Source organism: Nicotiana sylvestris, chromosome 3 (genome assembly GCF_000393655.2).
Source record: "Nicotiana sylvestris chromosome 3, ASM39365v2, whole genome shotgun sequence".
NCBI lineage: Eukaryota > Viridiplantae > Streptophyta > Magnoliopsida > Solanales > Solanaceae > Nicotiana > Nicotiana sylvestris.
Window position 1 is genome coordinate 91,132,009 of NC_091059.1, and position 23,795 is coordinate 91,155,803.

The window sequence follows — 23,795 nt, forward strand, 5'->3', positions numbered from 1 at the left end:
CAAAATTCGCCTTTAATGATTGTTCTTTCAAACCCTTATGTGTTTAAACCTAAATCCCCTACTACTTGAGCCTATACTTGTCTATTTGCTAATTATACAAATTCACAAAGCTGTCTAGCCGGGAACCACACTAGTGTATCCTGAGGGGTGCCTAACACCTTCCCCTTAGGATAATTTCAAGCCCTTACCCCATCTCTGGTTATCAAACAAACTTAGAAATGAACTTTATAGGTATCCTAATTCACCTTAACTCATTAGGTGGTGACTCTTCAAATGCAAAACCCAGTTCCCAAAAGGAATGAGTTGTCATACACCCAAAAATGTCATAAACCCGATTTTTCGATACAAAGAGGGAAAAAGGGTACGCGACAATATATATACTGGATCGGGCTGTACACCGCAGCGATATATATATTGGATCGGCTGCGTGCCGCAGCGATATGACGCTTGGGCTGTAGGAGCCCCTTCGGAGTCTGTACACCCCTAGTGAGCGTACCCAACTATAAATTACGGATCGGGCTGCCTGCCGCAGGGATTACTATGATTATTATTATTATGAGATATTAATGAGCCTGGGTGCTGAGAGTGAGTACTGAGTGACGAGAGCTGAGTCACGAGTGACTGAGAGGCTGCCCAAGAGGCCATATTTTGAGTGATACCTTGCCCGAGAGGTCTTGTCTCCTTGCGTTTGTGTTTCAAATAATTTTTGAAGTCCTTCCACAAAGGAAACAACTTCTCAATCATCGCAACTACTTGGAATGCTTCATTGATGACAAGACCTTCAATGAAATTTCTGTAGTAAAAATACTAAGATTACTACTTTCAACATCAGCATTAATTTGATTTATACCTTCAACAAGGAGATCATGAATAATCACTTGCAATTCCTGGACTTTGGTAATAACAGACTTGCTATCTACCATTTTGTAGTCCAAAAACTTTGCAGCAATGAACTTCTTCAACCCGGCATCGTCGGTTTTGTATTTCTTTTCAAGCTCAGTCCACAGTTCTTTTGACGTTTCCACTCCACTGTAGACGTTATACAAAGCATCCTCCAGCTAGCTTAGGATATAATTCTTGCACAAAAAATCTGAATGCTTCCACGCCTCAATCACGAGAAAGCGTTCAGTTTCTGGAGTTTCATCGGACAGCATAGGAACATCTGAAGATTTAGAGTAGTCAAATAGAAGAACATCTTTTGCTGTCAGCGCTTGAAATCAATCCCGAAAAATTTTCCGAGTTTTACCGCTGGTGCCAATGCTGCCGGTGCTGTTCGGCTCGTTGAGGCATTGACAGTCACCATTGGAACAGCTTGGTTCACATTATCATTAGTCATTTCTGTAAAAGAATGACACAAACGTTTAAAATCACGTAGATTTTAATCTCCAATAGAGTACAAAACCACAAAGGTTTTACTCTCCAGAAACAATAAGTACAAATACAGAAAATATATTAAATTTCTTAAGCTTTTTACTAAACTGTATTTGTAAAATAATTCTGGAAAATATAAATGAACATTAACAGAAATGAAAAACAGAAACAGAATTTTAATTCGAGCCCACTGAATTCACAGTGTTTCCTTAAAGAATTTAATCTCCTCCTAGTACCCAAGGTTATGGATTATTTCCTCCCAGGATAGAACGAATTACACACTGGTGTTGTAGTACTTCAAACCCCAGTGTTTTAGCGAACACAAAGTTCGGTAGCAAATCACACTTACTGTTGATTTGTTTGATGTTAAAACTATGCAGAAGAAGTAGGAGAAACTCAGAAAATCGTATGAAAATTCTGAGCAGAATAGTCTTGTATTTATAGCCAAAGTTAGGCTAAAATCTGAAGAGGTGCAACTCTTCAGAATGGTTGTTTATGCAAAACGGCCACAACATAAATGTCATAACATAAATGGCTATTTACTCAACAATAAAGAGGGAAAATAAAGAGGAAAAACTGAAGAGGATAGTTTAATTTTCAGTTACATAACTGAAAAACGGATTGGATTTAATTTAATATTTGTTTTAATATTAATATTCTATTATTAAAACAAATATTTAATAACATTTTTGTTAATATTTAACAAATAATTTGGTCCAGAAAATTAATCAATCAATCATTTGACCAAATCCGAATCTGAATCTGAAGCCGAAGCCGAAGCCAAGCCGAGCGAGCAACGACGATGACGGCGCGAGGCTTGCCTTCTTCTCAACTCTTTAAGAGTTAGAAGAAGAGCAATATCTTATATACCCATAAATAGAGTTGTCAATATGGGCCAGCCCAGCCCACGTGGGCTTTAGCAATTGACGGGCTGGGCTGGGCTAGCCCACCATTTTGATGGGCCTTATAATGGTTAGCCCACCCTAGCCCTATGTGGGCTGCGGGCCCCCACGGGCCGGCCCATCATTTTTAAAAATATAATTTTATATTTTTTTCTTTAAGTTCTGACATAAAAAAAAGATAATTATTTAAACGTTAAAAAATATCTTATTGGAAAAAATTCGCAAAACTTAATAACTTTTTATATTGTTCCAATATATCACAATAAATACTAAAAAAGGTAAAAGACAGGACTATATTTCATTCACTAAAAGTCAAAACTTAAAACAAACTATTCAAGAGAACGTTCATGATGCTTATGAGATATCCAACACATCATCTTCATCAAACACATTTGAATCCGCTTGTGACAAGGTTGTCTTAACATCTTCACTTTCATCTACAATTCATATGCAATATTAATTAATTAAATATTAAAAATAATTAAATTTTAAAAATTAATAATATTTAAATTCATATAAAAAAATATTACCAGTTTGAGTTCGGGAAAATCAGTGCAACCAATTTCAAGTAGTAACAGGTGTTTGGAAATTTTCATAATAAATGCAACTTCTGTAATTTGTAAGAACACGCCACCAATGCTAAATGTTGATTCCGATGGTACAATGGCAATAACAATGCTAAGTACATCACGCACCATCATTGAAAGATCGAGATATTTTCTAGAATGGTCCTTCCAATACATGACAACATCATCTCTTAAAACTTCTCAAGATCAAGTTTTGGTTCCTCTTAGTAAAGATCCAATTTTGACTTTCCATCTCTAAAGACAGTATATTTTTTTTTTTATATATTTTAAATAAATATTTTATTAGGCCCACGGGCCGGCCCGGCCTCAGTCAAGCCTCACGGGCCACGGACTTATTCGGGCCGGGCTTAAAAGCCTCATTTTTTAAACGGACTTCAAAAATTCTAGCCAGCTCTGCTAAATCACGGGTTGGGCTGGGCTGGCGTATTGACGGCTCTACCCATAAAAAACCTCTTTCTCTTCCAATATGGGACAATGTACCTTTGCCAAGGGGGGAAACTTAAAATTTCACTCAAAAATTTCATTTTCCTCCATTTCCCATTCACCCTCTTTTAAGCCTCATTAATGCTTAAAAACTCCAACAATCTTTTATCACCTCTAGTCATAGTTTGCTTTAAATCGCCTAAATCAGTGTGAATCAAGGATAACAATTCAGTTTCTCTATTTACAGAAAAACAAGTCTTTCTAGTACTTTTAGCTTAAGCACATATTTTACACTTGTTAATATTATTTGAGTCCAAACTAGATATTAATCCTAGCGACTGCATTTTCTTTATATACGCGACATTAACATGTCCTAGTCTAGCATGCCACAAAAAAATATACTCAACCATATAAGCAGAAGAAGATGCATTTTTATTGCTAGTATCAGAAATATTAAGCATAAATTATAAATATATCATAGTTACAATATCCATTGCCCACAAAAATATTATTTTTGGTCAATACAACCTCATCATTCTCGAAAGAAACCTTCACTCCAACTTTTCCTAATAATCCCACTGACACCAAATTGGTTTGGATATTAGGAACATGCAATACATCACTCAATGCTAGAGTTTTACCAGATGTAAGTTTGAGAAGAATTTTTCCTTTCCCAAGAACGCGAGCTGTTCTTGAGTCACCAAGATAAATAAATTCTTCTCCTTCCTCAATTTGGGTGTAAGACAAAAGTTTATTTTTGTCTACACAAGTGTGCCTAGTAGCATCAGAGTCTATCACCCAATTTCTCACATTGACCACATTATTTTATTTGGGAAATGACCGCAACAATTATATTATTCGCTTTAGTCAAATTTAATTTTGACTTAGCGAGATTGTCATTTATCCCAACTCTCCTCTTGCATTGAGGTGTATTTTCCTTGAAGGTTTTAGTTTTAGCATTGGATATGTAACCATGTCTATTTACATACCTTTATTTTGACATTAGTGTCTGCCAAAGTTGTGGATGCAATAACGTATTTGCAACATCATGGATATCTAGCAGGACAGCTGGAACGGTAGTAGCAGGGACATCACCAAAATTGGTAGCACCATAAAAAATTTTCACAGTAGTATTACTTGCCATAGTTTCTTAGATTGTAGGGAAATGACACCGAAAAATAACAATAATAATACTGCAATAATATTATTTGTAAGCAGATACACGAATTGGCTTGAGTCGTGTTGGGTATTGTCCTAAGAAACTATTTCAGCAATGTAAAATGTTTCCTTAGGATTAAACAAGCCCATCTCCATTTGAGAGGATACAGGAATCAGCAAAATATTAAATTACAAACTCAGCTATTTAAAGGAGGGGAACAAAAGAAATTAAACTACCAAAAAGAAATACAACAAAGGAAAGTTGGTGAATAATGAAATTAGAACGAAAGAGAAGAGGATTTCTTTTTGTGTTGCTGATGATTATTGATGAAAAAGGAGTGATTGGTAATGACTATTGATAGCCTCATTTGCATGAAGACTTGTTGTGCATGGCAAGAAAGTGGCTATGGAATTTACAAATTTGCCAAGGCATTTTGTCACCTTTCTAGTATCTTCTAGAAGGGATGCCACTTGACTTTGATTATGATAATTGTCAATAAAGTCTTTAAAATATTGCCACACTTATAAATTGTTTACTATAAAATTTTAATCCATTTATCAACCGATAATCTGATGCTAATAAGCTAATTTTGCGATTGAGTTATTAAGCATGAATCGATTTTGAACAACCTTAGTCAGTCCTTTCCTTAGGCTCCCGAATAGCAAGAGCTTTTGTACCCCAGTTCTTTTTTTTTTTTCCTTTCTATTTTGTGTTATAAACCAAATGTTGTATTAATTATCTATTATAGGGAATTTTATGAAGAGATAATTTTTTCTTATAGCCAATGAATTAATAAGTTATATACTCCTTATATTTTATTTTATGTGGCATCATTTTCTTTTTAGTATGTTTTAGAAAGAATGACCTTTATATAGTTGGAAATAGTTTAATTTAAATTTTTTATTTTACCCTTAATGACATAATTTTATATTTAAAATATATGTTATTGGATTGTTAAGATCACAAGCTCCAAAATTTTTATGGTAAAAAAATATCATGACATATTGAAGATCGCAAGTACCAAAAGTCTTTCTTTGTTTTGAATCCATGGTCAGTCGAACATATTCAAATAAAATGAATAGAGTACTAATGAATAAAAGATAATACCATGCGATTTTGGCTATGACAAAAAATCTTTTCTCCATATTAATTTGTCTCACTCATTCCTATTTTCTTTTTTAAATTTTGTTTCCTCTTTTTAATCAATCAAATGGTTCTTATTTCCATATATCTTATTTGATCAGAACATACAAATATCTATCAATCATCCTCCTTATTAGTCTTCTTTAGTAGTATGTTGGATGGGTTTGACCAAAAAAAAAATGTTGGATGGGCCGTCGAATCATCATTTTCGGGTTTTGTATTCTAGCTCATAAGTAAAAAGAAGCAAAATGGCAAATGAACCCACCATTACTGTTCTTAGAGAAATTACAAAACCTTTTACAGAAAAAATCTCTAGCTCTAGCAATATCCTTTGGCATTATTATCTTCATATTTAAGTTACGGCTTTGACTCTTCTGCAATAATTTTCATTAGAATCTTTAATGGTTTAACTTGCGCAACTATATTTACGTATCAGATAAAAATCACTCTTTGATTAATCGACTTTACTTTAACTATGAATATGGATAAAGAAGCCCGAATGCAGATATTTCTCATCTCATTTTATCTAATGCTATCACCATTTAAAGTATCAAAAAGACTTGCTAGTACGATATGTCGGCCATCTTCTTTTAACAATAAAAAAATGTAATTCATATGATTTTTATATTGTTCTTAATAATACCTACTGTAGGAATAAATAAATTCACACGATTTGTGCAACTTGATCAGTTCTAATTAGCGAATAGATCTACGAATTAATACGGAAAATAGATATATTGAGTCACTATTTCAAATTTTGTTTTCCTTTTGGAACGAAATAATAGTTTCTTTAGAGAAAAGTAAGGAAATCTTTTTTTGGGTGGCGTTGGGTGGGGTGGGCTGTAAATGACTCGGTGAAGCGGTGAAGGTAAATATGAGTAACCTCGCGGTAAATCGAATATTACCAAGATCCCGAACCTTCTATAAAGTCCTCCCCACACACCTCGTCTCATTATTTTAGCATCCATTAACTCTCTCTCTCTCTCTCTCTCTCTCTCTCTCTCTATATCTCAAAAAATCTCAATTCTAGGGTTAGGGTTACTACGATGTCCTCCTCAAAGATGATCGTATTGAAGAGCTCGGACGGCGAGACTTTCGAGGTGGAGGAAGCGGTGGCTTTGGAATCTCAGACGATAAAGCATATGATTGAAGATGATTGCGCCGACACCAGCATCCCCCTTCCTAATGTGACCAGCAAAATCTTGGCTAAGGTTATCGAGTACTGCAAGCGCCATGTTGATGCTACCAAAACTGAGGATAAGGCTTCTGAGGATGAGCTTAAGGCCTTTGATTCTGATTTCGTTAAAGTTGACCAGGCCACCCTATTCGATCTCATCTTGGTTTGAATCTCCTTTCCCTTTTTTCTTATCTGTATCTATTATATGTTTAGTTTTATTGGAATCGTCTTTATGTTTGCCGTTGATTCGTGTTCTTGTTTGTACCTTCATACTGTTTGATTGAATGATACTATTTGCTATATTGATCTTGGGATAGATAATATGTTGGTGTCTCTGTTGGAGCTCCTTCGGCCACAGACCTAACTGGTAAAGTCTGATGAAGGATCTTTGGTTTGTCCCATGGGGCTTTGGTGTAGTGGTAAGAGCCTAGCAGATGATGTCTGGATTAGGAGCTAGTCAGTGGTTCGAACCCAGTATGTCAGTGAGAAAGGTTACGGGGGGCTGAGCCGTTATCCCGAGTATAAAAAAAAATAAAGGAGCTTAGGTTCTTCACAATATTGCCTAGCTTGGTATTCACCTTGTCCAGCTTGCTGCTGTGCCTCTAGAAATCCCACCAAAATCCAACCAATATTAAGTGTGAGGTCCTCTCTGTTTCCTCATTTAATTCAGAGCAATAGGCCATTGTCTTAGTATGTATAAGCCCTCCAATTCACTTTAGCCTTGTTAGGTTAAAAGGGTAGGCGGGTCTTGCAATAGTTAGTTTGAGAATCCCTAATATATGGGACCGATGTGTTATTGTCTCTTTAGTTGATCACCTTTATCATGGGCCCTATGTTAGGAATTGGCACATCTTATGCAATAAAATAGTGGATTACCTACCTTAGGAGTCATGTGTGAGGAGGACATGGGTATCTTCTGCTATTTGAAGTGTTGCAAAGAAGAATTTGATGCTGGTGATTTCGGGAAATGATTGGATTGAATCTTTAGAAACATTTTGTTTTGGAGCTAGATAGGCAACTACTAATGCAGAAGCTTTTGAGTCTCAAGAAACTGGGAGTAGGACTCTTTGAATTCTTAAATATATTTGTACTCCCTGCTAAACTGGCAGAAGCTATCCTAACCAATAGGATCCCCGTAGAAAGTTGTTGGTAGTTCCTTCTCTTTTCTTTATCAAAGCTAAATTAGGTTTCCTTCACTAATGGATACCATTATGGAGGAGGGTGAAGTGTATTCGTCTTACTTGAATTTGGATAGAATGGAGAAAGAAACTAGAATTGGCTGTGTTGATGGAGAAAATCCTTGCTTCCTGAGTCCCCTATAGTCACTTTTCTGTAATTTGGCCCCAGGATATTTGGTGAAGAATGGAAGAAGGGGTGCCTTTCCTTACAAAAAGGAGGTTTTTTATTGATCTTCTAAAGCTACTTGTGCCTTGAAACGAAATCTATCCTTTGAGTTTATGGCTTTTCATCCTCACCTTTGATTACCTATAGGGCCTTGGGCAAAGGTTTTACCTTTAGTCTAAGCTGAAGATTCATTTTGTTTAACGTGGGAGTACGAATTTAGTGCTTATCAGGCTGTTCCTATTTTATTGTTGTACCCTCTTTACAAATCATTACCACATGGAACTGTTTTAAACTTGTTCCTTGTGCCTTGAAACGAAATCTATCCTTTGAGTTTATGGCTTTTCATCCTCACCTTTGATTACCTATAGGGCCTTGGGCAAAGGTTTTACCTTTAGTCTAAGCTGAATATTCATTTTGTTTAACGTGGGAGTACGAATTTAGTGCTTATCAGGCTGTTCCTATTTTATTGTTTGTACCCTCTTTACAAATCATTACCACATGGAACTGTTTTAAACTTGTTCCATATACGTGTTTGCTAAGGCTTTTTATTTTTCTCTGAGACCTTTAGACTTTCTCACATGTAGGCATATAGGCAGTTTGCCCAAGCACCAATTTGGTGAAAATGATTACAGTGCCCTTATGTACCCTAGTTTTAGCCATGCTTCTTGTATTCCCTTTTAGTAGCTGTCAGTTGTTGCTATTGAATTATTTTCCGTAAATTTACTGATTTATGCTGTTATTAGTTGATTCTTTGGTCCTTTTTGTTTCCTTCTGTCAGCATCTTGTCTCGGTATTGTCTATACTACAGGGACACAGTCATTAATATCTGTCTCTTGTTCCTCTCTAATTCTGGTGATGATAAACTGTGGCGTTCCCTCTTTTTGAGTAGAGCTTTTGGATGTTGAAATTTTACTTGCTGTGAACTGGTTCATTTTGTTATTTCCCAGGCTGCCAACTACTTGAACATCAAGAGCCTGCTTGATCTCACATGTCAAACTGTGGCTGACATGATTAAAGGGAAGACACCAGAGGAGATCCGGAAGACCTTTAACATCAAGAATGACTTCACTCCAGAGGAAGAAGAGGAGGTTAGGAGGGAGAATGCTTGGGCATTTGAGTGAACTTTAAATCTCATAATCTGGGGATAAATTTGGAATATATAATCGTATGAACAATCTTTTGTGTTAGTAAATATGTGAGTACGGTATTTGCTTTTGGACCCCTGACTTTGTTATTCGATGAAGTGGCTTGAGCCTTCTTTTGCTGTTATGAAGTCTTGGTTTAATGTGAAGCTCACGTAAATTGATGCAAAAATGTTTGAAGTCTTTTTGAAGCACTTGTCTTTTCTTTTCTTTTATTTATTTATCTATTGTTGGAGATCTTAATATTTTTTATCCATTCTAGGTTTTATTACTTGTGATGGTGATCTGACCAGTTTGATATTGTTAGTTTGAAGCTGCTGAGTAGATGTCCTGTAAATATAGGGAGGGTATTGCATTTTTGACTTGAGCAATTACTAGGTGCCATTTTCTTTTTCTAGGAGTACTGCTCTGATTAGCTTTCTGGGATTCCTTTTTTTATTTTAACACTGCCAAATGTGCAGGGACAGGATAGTTTAGATTTTGACGATTGAAGTAGGAAGCTGCTAATAAGATCCTATTGAGCTCTACTTAAAGATCAGTTTTGACATTAATGTAGAGTAATCCCGATTTCCTCATGTTTGCCCTATCATTGATAGAAGAGTTTATTATATTCACTGAAAGTGCTAATTTGTGTTTCCTTTCTTTTGAGGTATGTATTAGATATCATTATTTACAGTATTTTTTGTGTTTTACTTTGAATCACATTCTGTTCACTGTATGTATCAGTGACAAATGAGCGTCTTGGACTCTTGTTTTAAATATAAGCTTCTCTTGCACCGATAGTTCTTTGTTCTCGTGAGCAAACCCCACAACTCTTCCTCAAAGGAAAAACTTTTTTGCATAGGCGTACAGTTTTTGACTCGATGAAAATAGATGTTTTTGGTTGAGTTGTGAAAATGCTTGTTTCTTTCATATTGTGGATCCTTTGCTTCATGGTAAATTTGTTACTTTTGAAACAAGGAAGAATTGACATCTTAGATTGATTCAACTAAGGAAGGTGGTGGGGAAGTGGGCCTTTGGTGTCCTGGGATGAACTGATTTTTCAGAAGGTTGAAGGCTTGCAGCATAATAAATTGCCAAAATGAAGCTTAGAGCCCGTTTGGACATATATTTTTTTTTTGCTTTTTTTTTTCAATTTTTTTTTTTTGAAAACAATGTTTAGACATACAATTCTTATCATTTTTTCCTTTTTCACTTGAAAATCTATTTTCAAATTTGAAAAAGTGGTTCTCATCACTTTTCAATTGAAAATGGGAATTTTCAAGTTTTTAGATTTATAAGTTTACCCCATATTTTTAAACAATAGCATTTTGATTGTTTATGATATATCTTTTATTGATTTTTTGGGTTGCTACTTCTTTTTCTTTGTAACATCTGCATTTTTTGATGCCTTTGGCTAATGATATTCACTTCATCACAAAAAAAAAATATTTACTTTTTTTGATTGTTTATTTCAAGTAGGATAATTAAATTGGGGTGGTTTTGATATTTTTTACAAGTTGTGGGGTATTAATCATGTTTTATGGTTTAAAAAAAAAAGACATCTAAATATGTTGCAAAAATTATAACCAAACACACACAAATTTCATCTTCAATTCAAATTTCAGTAAAATTTCAAATTTGATTTTTTTTTTTTTGGAATCATGTCCAAACGCCTACTTAATCTTCTAAAATTACGAACCTGAAAAGAATCTTCACAGCTTCCATATAATTGCAAATTTGCAATTACAACGTCTACTTTCTAATAGTTTTGACTTCTAATTTTGTGTGCACAATGATTATTGTGATTAGAGTTTATCAGTTCCTTAATTCGAGCATTGCTGTATTGGAGGCAACGAATGGGTGACGGTAAGGGTAAGGAAAGATACTTTCCCTAGAAACGTCTTGCATACTCTTGAAAGTTCATTTTTTGTTTGTCCTTTCTACCATCTAGTTTAGGAGGGACACTCTACTAGTATAAGACCCTTTAGGGATGGGATGAAAATACATGGATTAGTAGTATAAGGATTAGTTATACAGAAATTATAAAATGCGTGAACTATTTTTAGTTGAATGTATAGTTTGATACATTATATATTAGTACATGTATAACCTAAAATATTTGTTTTACTTTTTAAATAAAATAAAAAAATTCTTATGATTATGGTGGTTAGTTTTGTCATTTTAACAATTGTTATCCATGATTACTAATACCTGCAACTTCATTTCACATTGTATTTCGCATACAACAACAATGACGACCCAGTGAAATTCCACTAGTAGGGTCTGGGGAAGGTAGCGTGTACACAGACCTTACCCCTACCCCGAAGGAGTAAGGCTGTTTCCGAAAGACCCTCGGCTCAAAAAGACAAAAAGATAAAAGGAGATAATATCAGTAACACCACAGAAATAATATGAAAAACAGGAACAACATGAAATCAAGAAGAAAAATACAAAGCAAAAGTAAAATAGTATCCCTACCACACTAGTCTCATAAAGTTATGACATAAGGCAAGACTCAACTACCTCCTAACCTACAATCCTAATACTCGACCTCCACATGTCCCTATCAAGTGCCATGCCCTCGGAAATCTGAAGTCTCGTCATATCCTGCTTAATCACCTCCCCCCAATACTTCTTAGGCTGTCCTCTACCTCTTCTCGTGCCCTCCACAACTAGCCGTTCACACCTTCTTACCGGAGCATCTGGGATTCTCCTCTGAACATGCCCGAACTATCTGAGCCTCGCTTCCCGCATCTTGTCATCAATGGGAGCCACGCACACATTCTCCCGAATATCATCATTCCTAATCTTATCCATCCTAGTATGTCCGCACATCCACCTCAATATCCTCATTTCTGCTACCTTCATCTTCTGAGTATGTGAGTTCTTAACCGGCCAACACTCAACCCCATACATCATGGCCGATCTAACCACTGTTTTATAGAACTTACCTTTGAATATCAATGACACTCTCTTATCACACAATACTCCAGATGCTAACCTCCACTTATATATTATTTCACATAAAATAATATATAAATTCCCGCATAAATTATACATGTATTAGTTACAAAGAAAATCAATGGGGACAATCAAATATTGTGATATTAGTTAATGCCAATTTCTATATGGATATTAGATCTCCTCAAATTCCAACCAAACGTTGTATGAGCTTATGCTGATTTTTATGTGGAGATTTTATCTCCTAAAACTTGAATCAAACAACCCCTCAGATGCAGAGGCAGAGTCACGATATGAAGTTTAATTTAATTCTTCGGAATTCTAGGTTTTTTAATTATCAAGTTTTAAATTAATAATTACTAATATCAAATAAATTTTTTAATACACATATAAAATTCGGGCAAAAATTATTGAATCCTACCAAACTCGTAACCAACATACTAGCTTTCTCCCTACATAGATAATACATTATGTACCGTAGGGCTGAATTTGTCAACGCCTGAATCTTTAGAACAAGAATACACTAATAGTGACAGGAGACTTTAGATGTCTTCGAACACGCAAAAGAGAGTAAAATGTTATAATTTTTCAGGATCATAAAAAAAATTGAAGAACGAGGGTAGAGGGGAGCGGATTTGCACCAGTGTCAATAGCTCGGGTAATGTTCAATAGTGGGCTTGATGTTTGCCGTGTGTCCAGAAAATATTTAAAGGACTAGATCGACTCTTTAGTCATAATTTTACTTCTATTTAAAAAGACAAAATAGATAAAATAAAACAAACAAACGAGAAAATATTTTGCAAGGTCCTATAAAACACAAAAACAAGCGAACGGAAAGGCTTTTGTATTAAAAGATGATTAAAAAACAAATTGAGAAAAACCAACAGAAACGATTTAACAAATTTTTTATTCCTTAAGTGTTTTCATTTACATATAAAGGTAAATAAAAATAAACTAGGGAATATTTTTGAAAGAATTGATCTTTGTTTGATCATGTTGAAGTATTGAATCGTATTTAAGAAGTAAAGGTTAGATAGAATGCAATTAGTCGGTTAGTAAGTTGTTAGTGGGTTGTTAATTTGTAATAGATAGGCAGTTAGGAAAGTAGTTAGCTTACTAATCATTTTGTATAAATAGGGGATTGTATAGGATTTCTCAGTCAGACAATAGATAAATCCAAAATTGTTTCTCTCTCTCTCTCTCACACACACAGACTCTCTTCATCCTCGAGCTTACTCCTTCATCAATGGCGGACCTAAGCTCCATTTTAACATGGTATCAGAACGGGTTTACTGCAATCTTAATAGAGAAGTCACTGAGGATTATCAATTTCTTCCCTGAATTTTCACGTTTGTCTTTCCTAGGTCAAAATATTTCCCCTTTCCAAATTTTTTCCCAATTTCTAAGAAATTTGCTGTAATAGCGAGCGATTCTCCTCAAATTGTGACAGGAACTTCGACTGGAACACCACATGCAATCAATCCGCAGCTGGATTGTAGCGATCCATTGTATGTGCATCCTTTAGATATATTAGGGGTGGCACTTGTTTCACAATTGTTAATCAGAACTTAAAGCTACTGGGAATGGAGTTGATCAATAAAAATGTCACTATTAATGAATAATAAGATAGGATTCATCGATAGAACATGTACAAGGGAGAAATATGAAGGCGATGCATTTCGAACATACCATTGGGAGCGGTGCAACGCGATTGGTCAGTCATGCATCATGAGCTCGGTTGGACAAGAGCTCAAAAAAGGAATTGTTTACTCGTTGACTGTACAAAAGGTATGAGCATCTTTCAAAGACGAGTGTGATAAGGTAAATGCAACTAAAGTGTATCACATGAATAGGGAAATAAGTCTATTAATAAAGGAATTCCTAGTGTTTCAATATACTACTCGAAATTAATTGATCTCTGGTGTGAGTTTGAGTCAGTAATTCATTTCCCTGGGTGTGATTGTGTGAAGTCCGGACTTCTTGTTGAATTTCTACATCAATAAAAATTAATGAAGTTCTCAATATGACTCAATGAAACATATACCCCCTAGAGAAGCCAAATTTTGACGATGAACCCTACACCTACTTTAGATCAGGCATATGTAATGATCATACAGGAAGAGAGTTAGAGAATGAATGGTGGAATTCTGGAAAATGCACCTATGGAAGGTGTCACTAGTGGCCTGATTTCAGCCAATGCTTCGAATATGAGACCTAAGAGCAATGCACATTTACAATGTGATTACTGTCATTTAAAGGGTTACACGAGGAAAACTTGTTACAAATTGGTAGGTTATCCACCAGGATTCGAGTTCACTAATAAGAAAAAGGAAGCATATGATGGTCCTGCAACTGTGGCACACAATGTATATGTCAAAGAGGATTTGTAAAAAATTGGAGCTATGAATTTGTAGAACATTCATACTGGGAATGATGGACCTCTTAATGCAGTACGTGCTGCGCATGTCTTTACTCCTGAACAATACCAACAGATTCTCATTATGCTTAATAAAGAAAAGGACCGGAGGCAATTGAGATGGCCAATATGGCAGGTAAATCTATTAGTAAATGTGATTATTGGATTATTGATTCAGGTGCCTCAAATCATATGGCTTCATCTTTACAATTGTTATCCAATCATTTACCTGTACCTTCCTGTAGTTCTACCTCTGTTCATTTTCCAAATGGAGATAGTGCAAGTATCACATACATGATTTTTTCCTATATCCAATTTCCAAAATCTGCACAATGCACTTTATATCCCTCAATACAAGTATAATCTTATATCTATATCTAGATACACTAGGGAACTACAATGTTTAGTCACTTTTATCCTCAATGCTTCCACACCTGTTGTTATATCTGCCTCAACATGTTTGTCTTCTTCATTCAACATTCATTCTATTACTTTGTGGCATCAGAGACTAGGTCATGCACTATCTATAGTTTTACAAAGAATTCCCACAATAAAAGGTCATTTGTCAGCATCCAATAAGTGTGATTGTCATATATGTCCACTAGTTAAATAAACTAGGTTACTATTCCCTGTAAGCACAAACAAATCTGCTTCTGTTTTGAACTTGTACATATGGATGTATGTACATGAGGTCCTTATAGAGTTTGTAACTACAATGGTTTCAGATATTTTCTTACCATTGTTGATCATTACTTAATAATGACAGGGACTTTTCTATTGAGATTGAAGAGTGATGCGTATGTTGTCTTGAATGATTTTCTTCAACTTGTACAAAATCAATTTCTACCACTGTTAAGACATTTAGATCTGACAATGGTTATGAATTCTTCAATAATTTTTGCTCCACTCTCTTTAAATCCAAATGTATTATCCACTACAGTAGTTGTGTCTACACTCGACAACAAAATAGAGTGGTGAAAAGAAAGCATAGGCATCTTTTTGAGGTTGAGATAGCCTAAAGATTTCATGCTCACATACCCTTGAAATACTGGGGAGAATGCATTTTGGCAACTACATATATAATAATAGGTTGCCTTGCATGTCTTGAAAGGAAAGTCTCCTTATGAGCTATTTTATGGTTAAGAACATAGTCTTAGCCATATGAGAACTGTGGGATGTCCTTTCTATGCCACAAAACCAACTTCAGTGATTTTTCCTACCAAATATTCTCCTGCTATCTTTATGAGATATTCCTCTACTCAGAAAGGCTACAGGTTGCTTGATATTGAATCTGGAAAGTTCTTTGTTAATAGAGATGTTATCTTTAAGAAAACAATATTCCCTTTTAAATATCCAAACTCTCAGTTCTTATCTTCCTCAAACACAACATTAGTTCTCTCTTCCTACCTTTCCCTAATTTCTCTACAACTAAGACTCACTATGAACCTTCTACTGACCTTCCATCAGCACCTGAACCTAACCTTAATCCTGAACTTCATTTTATGCTGGATTCTGTAACAACCTCTTCTCTTTTTCCTATTCCTCATTCTTTGCCTTTGCCTCTGCCTCCTGATTCTACCACTTCCACTCTTTCCACGCCTTCTCCTGCCTCTGTACCTGATCTACCTAGAAGATCATGGAGATTTCTTAAACCTTTCATTTGGTTAACATACTATATACATCCTCCTTTCCTTCTACGTCATCTGCTTATCCTATACAAATATACATCCTCCTTTGCCTTCTACATTTGTTTATCATATACAATAGTTTGTTTCCTACTCATACCTACCTGCTCATTTTCATTCCTTTTTAGCCTCTTTCTCTTCAAATACTAAACCATCTACCTTCTCTCAAGATGTTAAGGATGAGAGACGGGTTGAGGCAATGAAGCTTGAGATTGAGGCTCTGGAACAAAATCACACTTGGGAAGTAGTTGACTTACCTGCAGACAAGGTCCCTATAGGGTGTAAGTGGGTATATAAAATGAAGTACCATGCAGATGGTGCGATAAAAAGATTAAAGATAAGTTGGTTGCCAATGGATATACACAACCAGAGGGTCTACATTTTCATGTCACTTTCTCTCTTATTGCTAAACTCGCCACTGTAAGAGCAGTTGTTGCAACTGTAGCCCTTAAGCACTGGCATGTGTATAATATGGATGTTCACAATGACTTTATCAAAAGAGGACCTTGAGGAGGAAGTGTACATAAAAATTCCACAAGGATTTAGTAGCCAGTGGGAGCATAGAGTGTGTAGGCTACTTAAATCTCTATATGGGTTGAAACAGGCATCAAGACAATGGAACCTGAAGCTAACTCAAGCTCTTTTAAAATTCTAGATTTTGTCAAAGGAAGCATGATTACTCCTTGTTTACTAAATTCATTAAGGATAAATTTGTACTTGTGCTTGTGTATGTGGATGATTTACTTGTGACAGGAAATGAGATGGAAGAAATTCAATATGCTAAAGACACACTTCACCAGAGCTTCAAGTTGAAATATCTTGGGGAACTGAGGTACTTTCTAGGAATAGAGTTTGCCTGCTAAGGTATCTTAATGTCACAAAGGAAATATACTCTTAAGATTATTTCAGAAGTAGGATTAGGATGCTCAAAGCCAAAAGAGACACTAATGGAGCAAAATTTGAAACTACTGATGAGATACTAGAAGACAAGGGGAGCTTTCAAAGGTTTATTGGGAAATTATTATACCTCACTATCACAGGCCAGATATCCCATATGTTGTTCAAATTTTAAAAGTCAGTTTATGCATGCTCCTAAGAAGTCATACTATGAAGTTGCACTACATGTGGTGAGATATCTGCCGAAGCAACCAGGCCTAGGCATCTTGATGTCTAGCAGAAGCAGTCAACATATAAAAGCTTTTTGTAACTCAGATTAGGCATCTTGTCTAATGTCAAGAAAATTAATAACAAGATATAATATCAAGTTAGGAGACTCTCTCAGTTCTTGGAAAACAAAGACACATAATACAATTTCTAGAAGCTCAACAGAAGTTGAGTACAAAAGCATGGCAGACACAATTGCAGAGCTGGTTTGGCTTAGTGGATTGCTGAGAGAGCTCCGGATAGATTTGCAATTACATATGGATTTGTATTGTGATAATAAAGCAACATTGTAGATTGCAGCTAATCTCATGTATCACGAGAAGACAAAACATATAGAGATAGACTGCCACTTATTGAGAGAAAAATTTCAAAAAGGGCTTATCAGAACTTCACATGTATTAAGTCAAGAACAACCAGTTGACATTTTGACTAAAGCCCTGGGACATCAGCAACATGCCTATCTGTTATCCAAGTTGGGAATGAAAAAATATTTTCTATTCTCAACTTGAGGGAGAGTGTTGAAGTATTGAATTAGCTGTGACTGGTTGTATAGAGTGATATTTAAGGAGTACACTTCTAGAAGGTTAGCTAGAATACAATTAGCCGGTTAGTGAGTGTCACACCTTCTTTTTACACACCCCGAAAGTAGTACAAGGGAGTTTTTCCAATTTAAGTGACATTATTCGAAATGAGATTATTTATTCATTTTTTGTTCAGAGTTGCCACTTGGGACGGTTTGTTTCTGGTGTCCCAAGTCACCAGTTCATTTTAAAATCCCAAATCGAGGAAAATTCGACTTTCCTTTTGAAGTCTGCGAACCAGAAATTCTGAATAAGGAATTCTGTTAATTCGAGGGAAGGTGTTAGGCACCCCCAGATTCCGTGGTTCTAGCACGGTTGCTTAAACTATCATAATTGGCCCATTATCTGATTTTAATACTTGTTTTAGCTTATGGTATATTTTAACCTAATTAAACCGCTTTTAATTATTTTTTAAGGAAGATTGCAACGTCATCTAAAACGCGTCTTTGGACCACGCCACATGAAATGCACCCGTAATCCGAGACATATTTATTTAACGTTGTTGAGATTCAGATTTGGGTCACATGAAATGCACACCCGAGTTTAGGAAAGTAATTTTTAAAATAGCGCGCCTAAAGCAAATACGCACTTTCAACTTTGCGAGGGCCATGAAAAATTCAACTAAATGGCGCCCCTCGATTTCTAAGGATTAAAATTAATTAAATGAGGGCCATGCGTTTTGAGATTTTATTTGGCACGGCACACCTCGATCCCAATTTTAAAGGAAACTCGAAACTAAGCTTTTGAGAGCCATAAATTATACATTTGGTTAATATGGCACAACTCAAACTAATTTTAAGAGGCTAATTAAGTAATTAATGAGGATTGAAACATTCTAATTATTTTAGCTAAAGGTTTGACCTTACTTGTTAACCAATAGGTATCGTACTAGAGATCAATTATCTAAAGGAGATTGCAAAGCTGCATCTGATGAAACAGAAGACAGGCCCAAGCAGTAGAAAGGGTAAACGATCTATTAACAAATGCCCTCAGGCTTGGGCCCAAATGAGCCCAAATTGGCGAAGCAATGAATACCTCATAGGGTACGTAATTGAATCTGAGTTTGACCGTTCTTCAGTTGGGCCAACGTTAGGCCCAGTTTTCGTGATCCAAAAGATTCATACCTAAATCACATAATGCAAATCAACTAATGTTAACATGGAACATGAAGTCAAATTAACAAACTTAAACTCTGATTTTAAACATTTAACCCAAATTAACTAAGCTAAATTTCTAATTTTATATTTCATGCATCCTTGAGTCACATCTGCTATCAGAATAATCTAGTAGCCAAACAAATGAGCTGTTGGGCTCAAGAAACGAGCCCAAATAGTAAGATCAGGCCATCTTCCCTTGCAAATGACTTCAGAATCCAAGGCTCGATGAGCCCAAACACTGTAACGAACAAGATTGAGGATTCCAGACTCAACATCGAGTCTATACTAAAACAAAACGACCCTTTGCACTCAAACACAAACTGTTAAATCTCATCACTACCCAATAACTAATACACCAGGAAAACTTTGAATACTACTAAGAATACATGCTTGACTTCAAACTGACAAATATTCATCCTTAAACTAAACTTACAAGCACAGCATGAAACTCCAAACCAACTAACTCTTTTTCAATACCAAAAGTAACAAAATCTAGAGGATTAACCAGCACCCAAACTCTTAAAGAGCACACATTCATTTGTATAGCATAGTAAGAGCAGGGGAAAACTGAAAATAACGTGTATAACTTTAGATTTACTACAGAAAGGTTACAGGAATAGAAGAAACAAAGAAGCAAAGCTCAAAAAAATTTCGTATTCAATCAAATTTCCACTCGAAGAGGCATGTTTACAGTCACTAGCCATCCATAGTTTACAGAAATACTTGGAAATGGAAAGGAAAACAAAGAAGTGAAGATTCAGCAGTAGAACAATAGCAGGAAACTCAACCAAAAGAAGCAGCAATAGAGTCAGCTAAAACCCAGCAATGAAACCGTAAAACCAAAAACCAAACAGCTTCCAAACCAAGCCTTTAAATCCCCAGAATCAAACCATTTTTTCAACCAGGTGCAGGAATTTGAAGTGCTTCAGAAATTCTAGCTAATAGGGAGGATCGGAAAATCTAAACTAAACAGAATTTGAGCTATTTTAAACAGATAAATGTGATGAATTCAGTGCTAATTCAGAGTTCTTCTTCAGGTCCTAGCCATTTCAATTTTTCAGTATTTTTGGTCTCTAAAATCTTCTCCTTGTTAATGAAGAAAAGGTGCCTTTATAGGCAAGGTTTTAGGGCTGCAGAAATAAGTTAAGTTTTGCACCCAAATCCTTTTGAACTTTTTATTTTTGCTTAAACACCCTTAGTGTAAAAATCAGACTTTCAAAATAACCCCAATCCCCAGCTTCCTAGAAGTTTCCCTAGTCTGTTACAAATGATTCCCCACCTAAATTTCCTAAATTAACCTCTAGACCTACTGTTTTTACTTTAGGACCAAATGGGTTGAATTGACCCAATAGCTCAGCCAGACATGGGCTTAGACCCGACCCAAGAACCCAACAAAACCCTTGGAGTGGGGTCTAAATTAGCCTTATGGCCCAAGCAACAAAGGCAACCCAAACTGAATCAGTAATTCAATGCAAACAAGGGAAAACACTTAAATGATTTCAAACAGCTAAAACCTAAACAAATGACTAATTACTGAACATAACTAAGCAAGGAGTTAATTAAGTTATTAAATAGAGATAAACTAAACTATGAGACTGAGAGAAAAAGAAACAAAAGGGAAAATCAGAAACTTAAGATCTAAAGCTAAATAAAAATGGATCAACAAAAGCGGGCACAGTTTCTAAAAAATTGAAAAGAGGAACTAAAAATGAAACGGAAATAAATACAAACAAACAAATTGACCTAAGGGACGAACTAAGTTCGAAACTAATTTCAGTCAGAGGGTAGGCTAAATAAACGGAGAAAAGAAGAAGAAGAAGAAGAGGCGAGGCAAAAGAACGAACAAAAAGGCGAAGAAGGAAACTCACCGATCAAACCTCGAACTCGAGACTGATATTCCGATTTAAACCCACAAATAATGTCAATCGCTTGTTCTTTGTTAAGAACAAGCGAATAACGTTATTTTGTGATAAAACCGGCCCTGAATACTTATGAGAACTGAAGAAACAACCTTGCATGTATTGATTTGGCTTTGGGATTTTAGGGCTCGAACTTTAGGTCTAAGATTCGAGGAGCTCTGGCAAGATTCGAGGGAAACCAATTGTAGATTAAGGGAGAGGGAGCCATGGGGGTTCTACGGTGTTAATTTGGGGTGGTTTGGAGGTGGCGCCGCTGGCCGGAAATGGCAAGGATTTTAGGGCGGCGACTTAGGGTTTCGTTGGAGTCTCTGAAGAGAGGGGAAATGAGAAAGACGATGAGGGGGGGGGGTGGTAAGGGTTCGGACAGTTAAATAGTGAAGGGGTCCTTAGTTCCGGACCGTTTGATCAATAGAGATCAACGATTCAGATGATGAGAGACTAAACGGTGTCGTTTGGTCAATGACAAAGGGGACCGGGTAGGGAACATGGATCTGGGCCAATTGGTCGGGTTTGGGGGGAATAATGACTTGGGCCTGGGGAAATTGGTGAACTTGGCCCAAAAATCTGGTTCTTTCAATTCTTTTCCCCTTTTTCTTTTCAATTTTCTTTTTTCTTACTTCCTTTTCTTTTAAAAACAAAAATAAAAATAAAATCTAACTTACTTCCTAACCTAAATCATCCTACCAAATTAAATTAATTAACTCTAATAATTACCACAACTAATCAAAAACCAAATTAAAGGAAAACTAACAAAATTCAAAGCTAAAAATGAAACAATGCAAAATAAATCATTTTTGTGATTTATTTTTATATTTTTGTAAAACACTAATTACTAATTAGTCTAAAAAATGTAAAATTAAACCTAAATGCAAATGTAACATATTGTTTTGTATTTTTATGAATTAAATAAAACGTGCACACAAAATGCAAACAAATAAGAAAATTCTACAATAATTCCTAAAATAACAAATAATTAAAAGAAAAAATAATAATTTTGGAATTCTGTAGGAAAAATTCATGTGAGGCAAAAATCACGTGCTCACAGCTGCCCCTCGTTGCTCGGAGACACGAAGGGTTTTCGGGCAAAGATAAAATGAGCAATCATGAGGGATTTTTGCTTGTTTGAGACTCCATGAGAAGCATTTTGAAAAGAGTTTGACCGAACCTTGCTTCAAAGGTTGCCTACATATCCTTAGCTATAAAGGAATCCGGTCAGTATAGTTCTGGAAGTTTTGGTAGCTAGGACTACCGGAAAGCTGTGATTTCACTGTTACTGCTGCTGATACTGCCCGCTGAACTCCTTATTACACCAAAATGGAAAATAAAAAGCTAAGCTAGCTAAGCCTATCAACTACGAGTTACAAGATTCCTATCTATAAATCTCTTGAAGCTTGATATTGAGTCTTAGATGGTTCTTGCTGTGAACTCCGATCTGAATCTTGATGCTCGTTATCTGCAACCGCTGGTTCATTCTTCAGTTTTTGGATCAAGGCGGGACATGCGAAGCTTGTGACTTCAATCCAGTTTTGAGCAGTCTGCATCCTTCTCCACTTGAACACTTTGAGTTCACTTCTTTTTGTTTCTTTTCCTCTTTTCTTTATTCTGGATTGAGACTCATTCTTTTGGTCATCTCGAATCCTGTGCTTCGAGATCAACCTGCCCAGACACCAACACAAACAAACGAACGAAATTTTTCTTCCCCAGTTTTCACTAGGAAAATTTCGTGAGTTATTTGCAATACAAATCTAAGCTATTTTTTAGTGAAAGCAATAAAAATCAGGATTGTGTATCCTTGGGAATAGGGAGTGAAGCCCTAGATTGGGAAGATTTCCAGGTTATGCTGGAAAGATGATCGGATTATGTCGAAAAAGAAACAGGGTCCCCGGGTTATGCCGGGAGAAAAGGAAAAAGGTCATCGAGTTATGCCAGGAGAAAAGGGAAAAGGTCCTCGGGTTATGCCGCGGAGGTCCACGGGTTATGCCGGGAGAAAAGGAAAAAGGTCCTTGGGTTATACCGGGGAGTTCCACGGGTTATGCCGGGAGAAAAGAAAAAAGGTCCCTGGGTTATGCCGGGAGAAAAGGAAAAAGGTCCTTGGGTTATACTGGGGAGGTCCGCGGGTTATGCCGGGGTAAAAGAAAAAAGGTCCCTGGGTTATGCCCGGGAGGTCCACGGGTTATGCCGAGAGAAAAGGAAAAAGGTCGCTGGGTTATGCCAGGGAGGTCCACGGGTTATCCTGGGAGAAAAGGAAAAAGGTCCTCGGGTTATGCCGGGGAGGTCCACGGGTTATGCTGGGAGAAAAGAAAAAAGGTCTCTGGGTTATGCCGGGGGGTCCACAGGTTATGCCGGGAGAAAAGGAAAAAGGTCCTCGGGTTATGCCGGAGAGGTCCACGGGTTATGCCGGGAGAAAAGAAAAAAGGTCCCTGAGTTATGCCAGGGATGTCCACGGGTTATGCCGGGAGAAAAGGAAAAAGGTCCCTGGGTTATGCCAGGGAGGTCCACGGGTTATGCCGGGAGAAAAGAAAAAAAAGTCCCTGGGTTATGCCAGGGAGAAAAGAAAAAAAGTCCCTGGGTTATGCCAGGGAGGTCCACGGGTAATGCCGGGGATAACTAGGGAATGGGGCCCTATGTTGGAAGGATGCAACTAGAGATTGGAGGCCCTATGCTACCACGATTTTGAACTTT

At 36.3% G+C, this 23,795-nt stretch overlaps 1 protein-coding gene across 1 annotated transcript; it reads left to right on the plus strand.

Moving 5' to 3' along the window:
- The first annotated feature begins 6,354 nt into the window (after nt 1-6,354).
- Nucleotides 6,355-9,420, plus strand: LOC104232002 (SKP1-like protein 1A). The gene is made up of 2 exons (XM_009785093.2): nt 6,355-6,925; nt 9,054-9,420. Exons 1-2 carry the CDS (start codon nt 6,632-6,634, stop codon nt 9,225-9,227), a joined length of 468 nt encoding a protein of 155 aa, XP_009783395.1. The 5' UTR covers nt 6,355-6,631; the 3' UTR covers nt 9,228-9,420.
- Nucleotides 9,421-23,795: the final 14,375 nt, after the last annotated feature.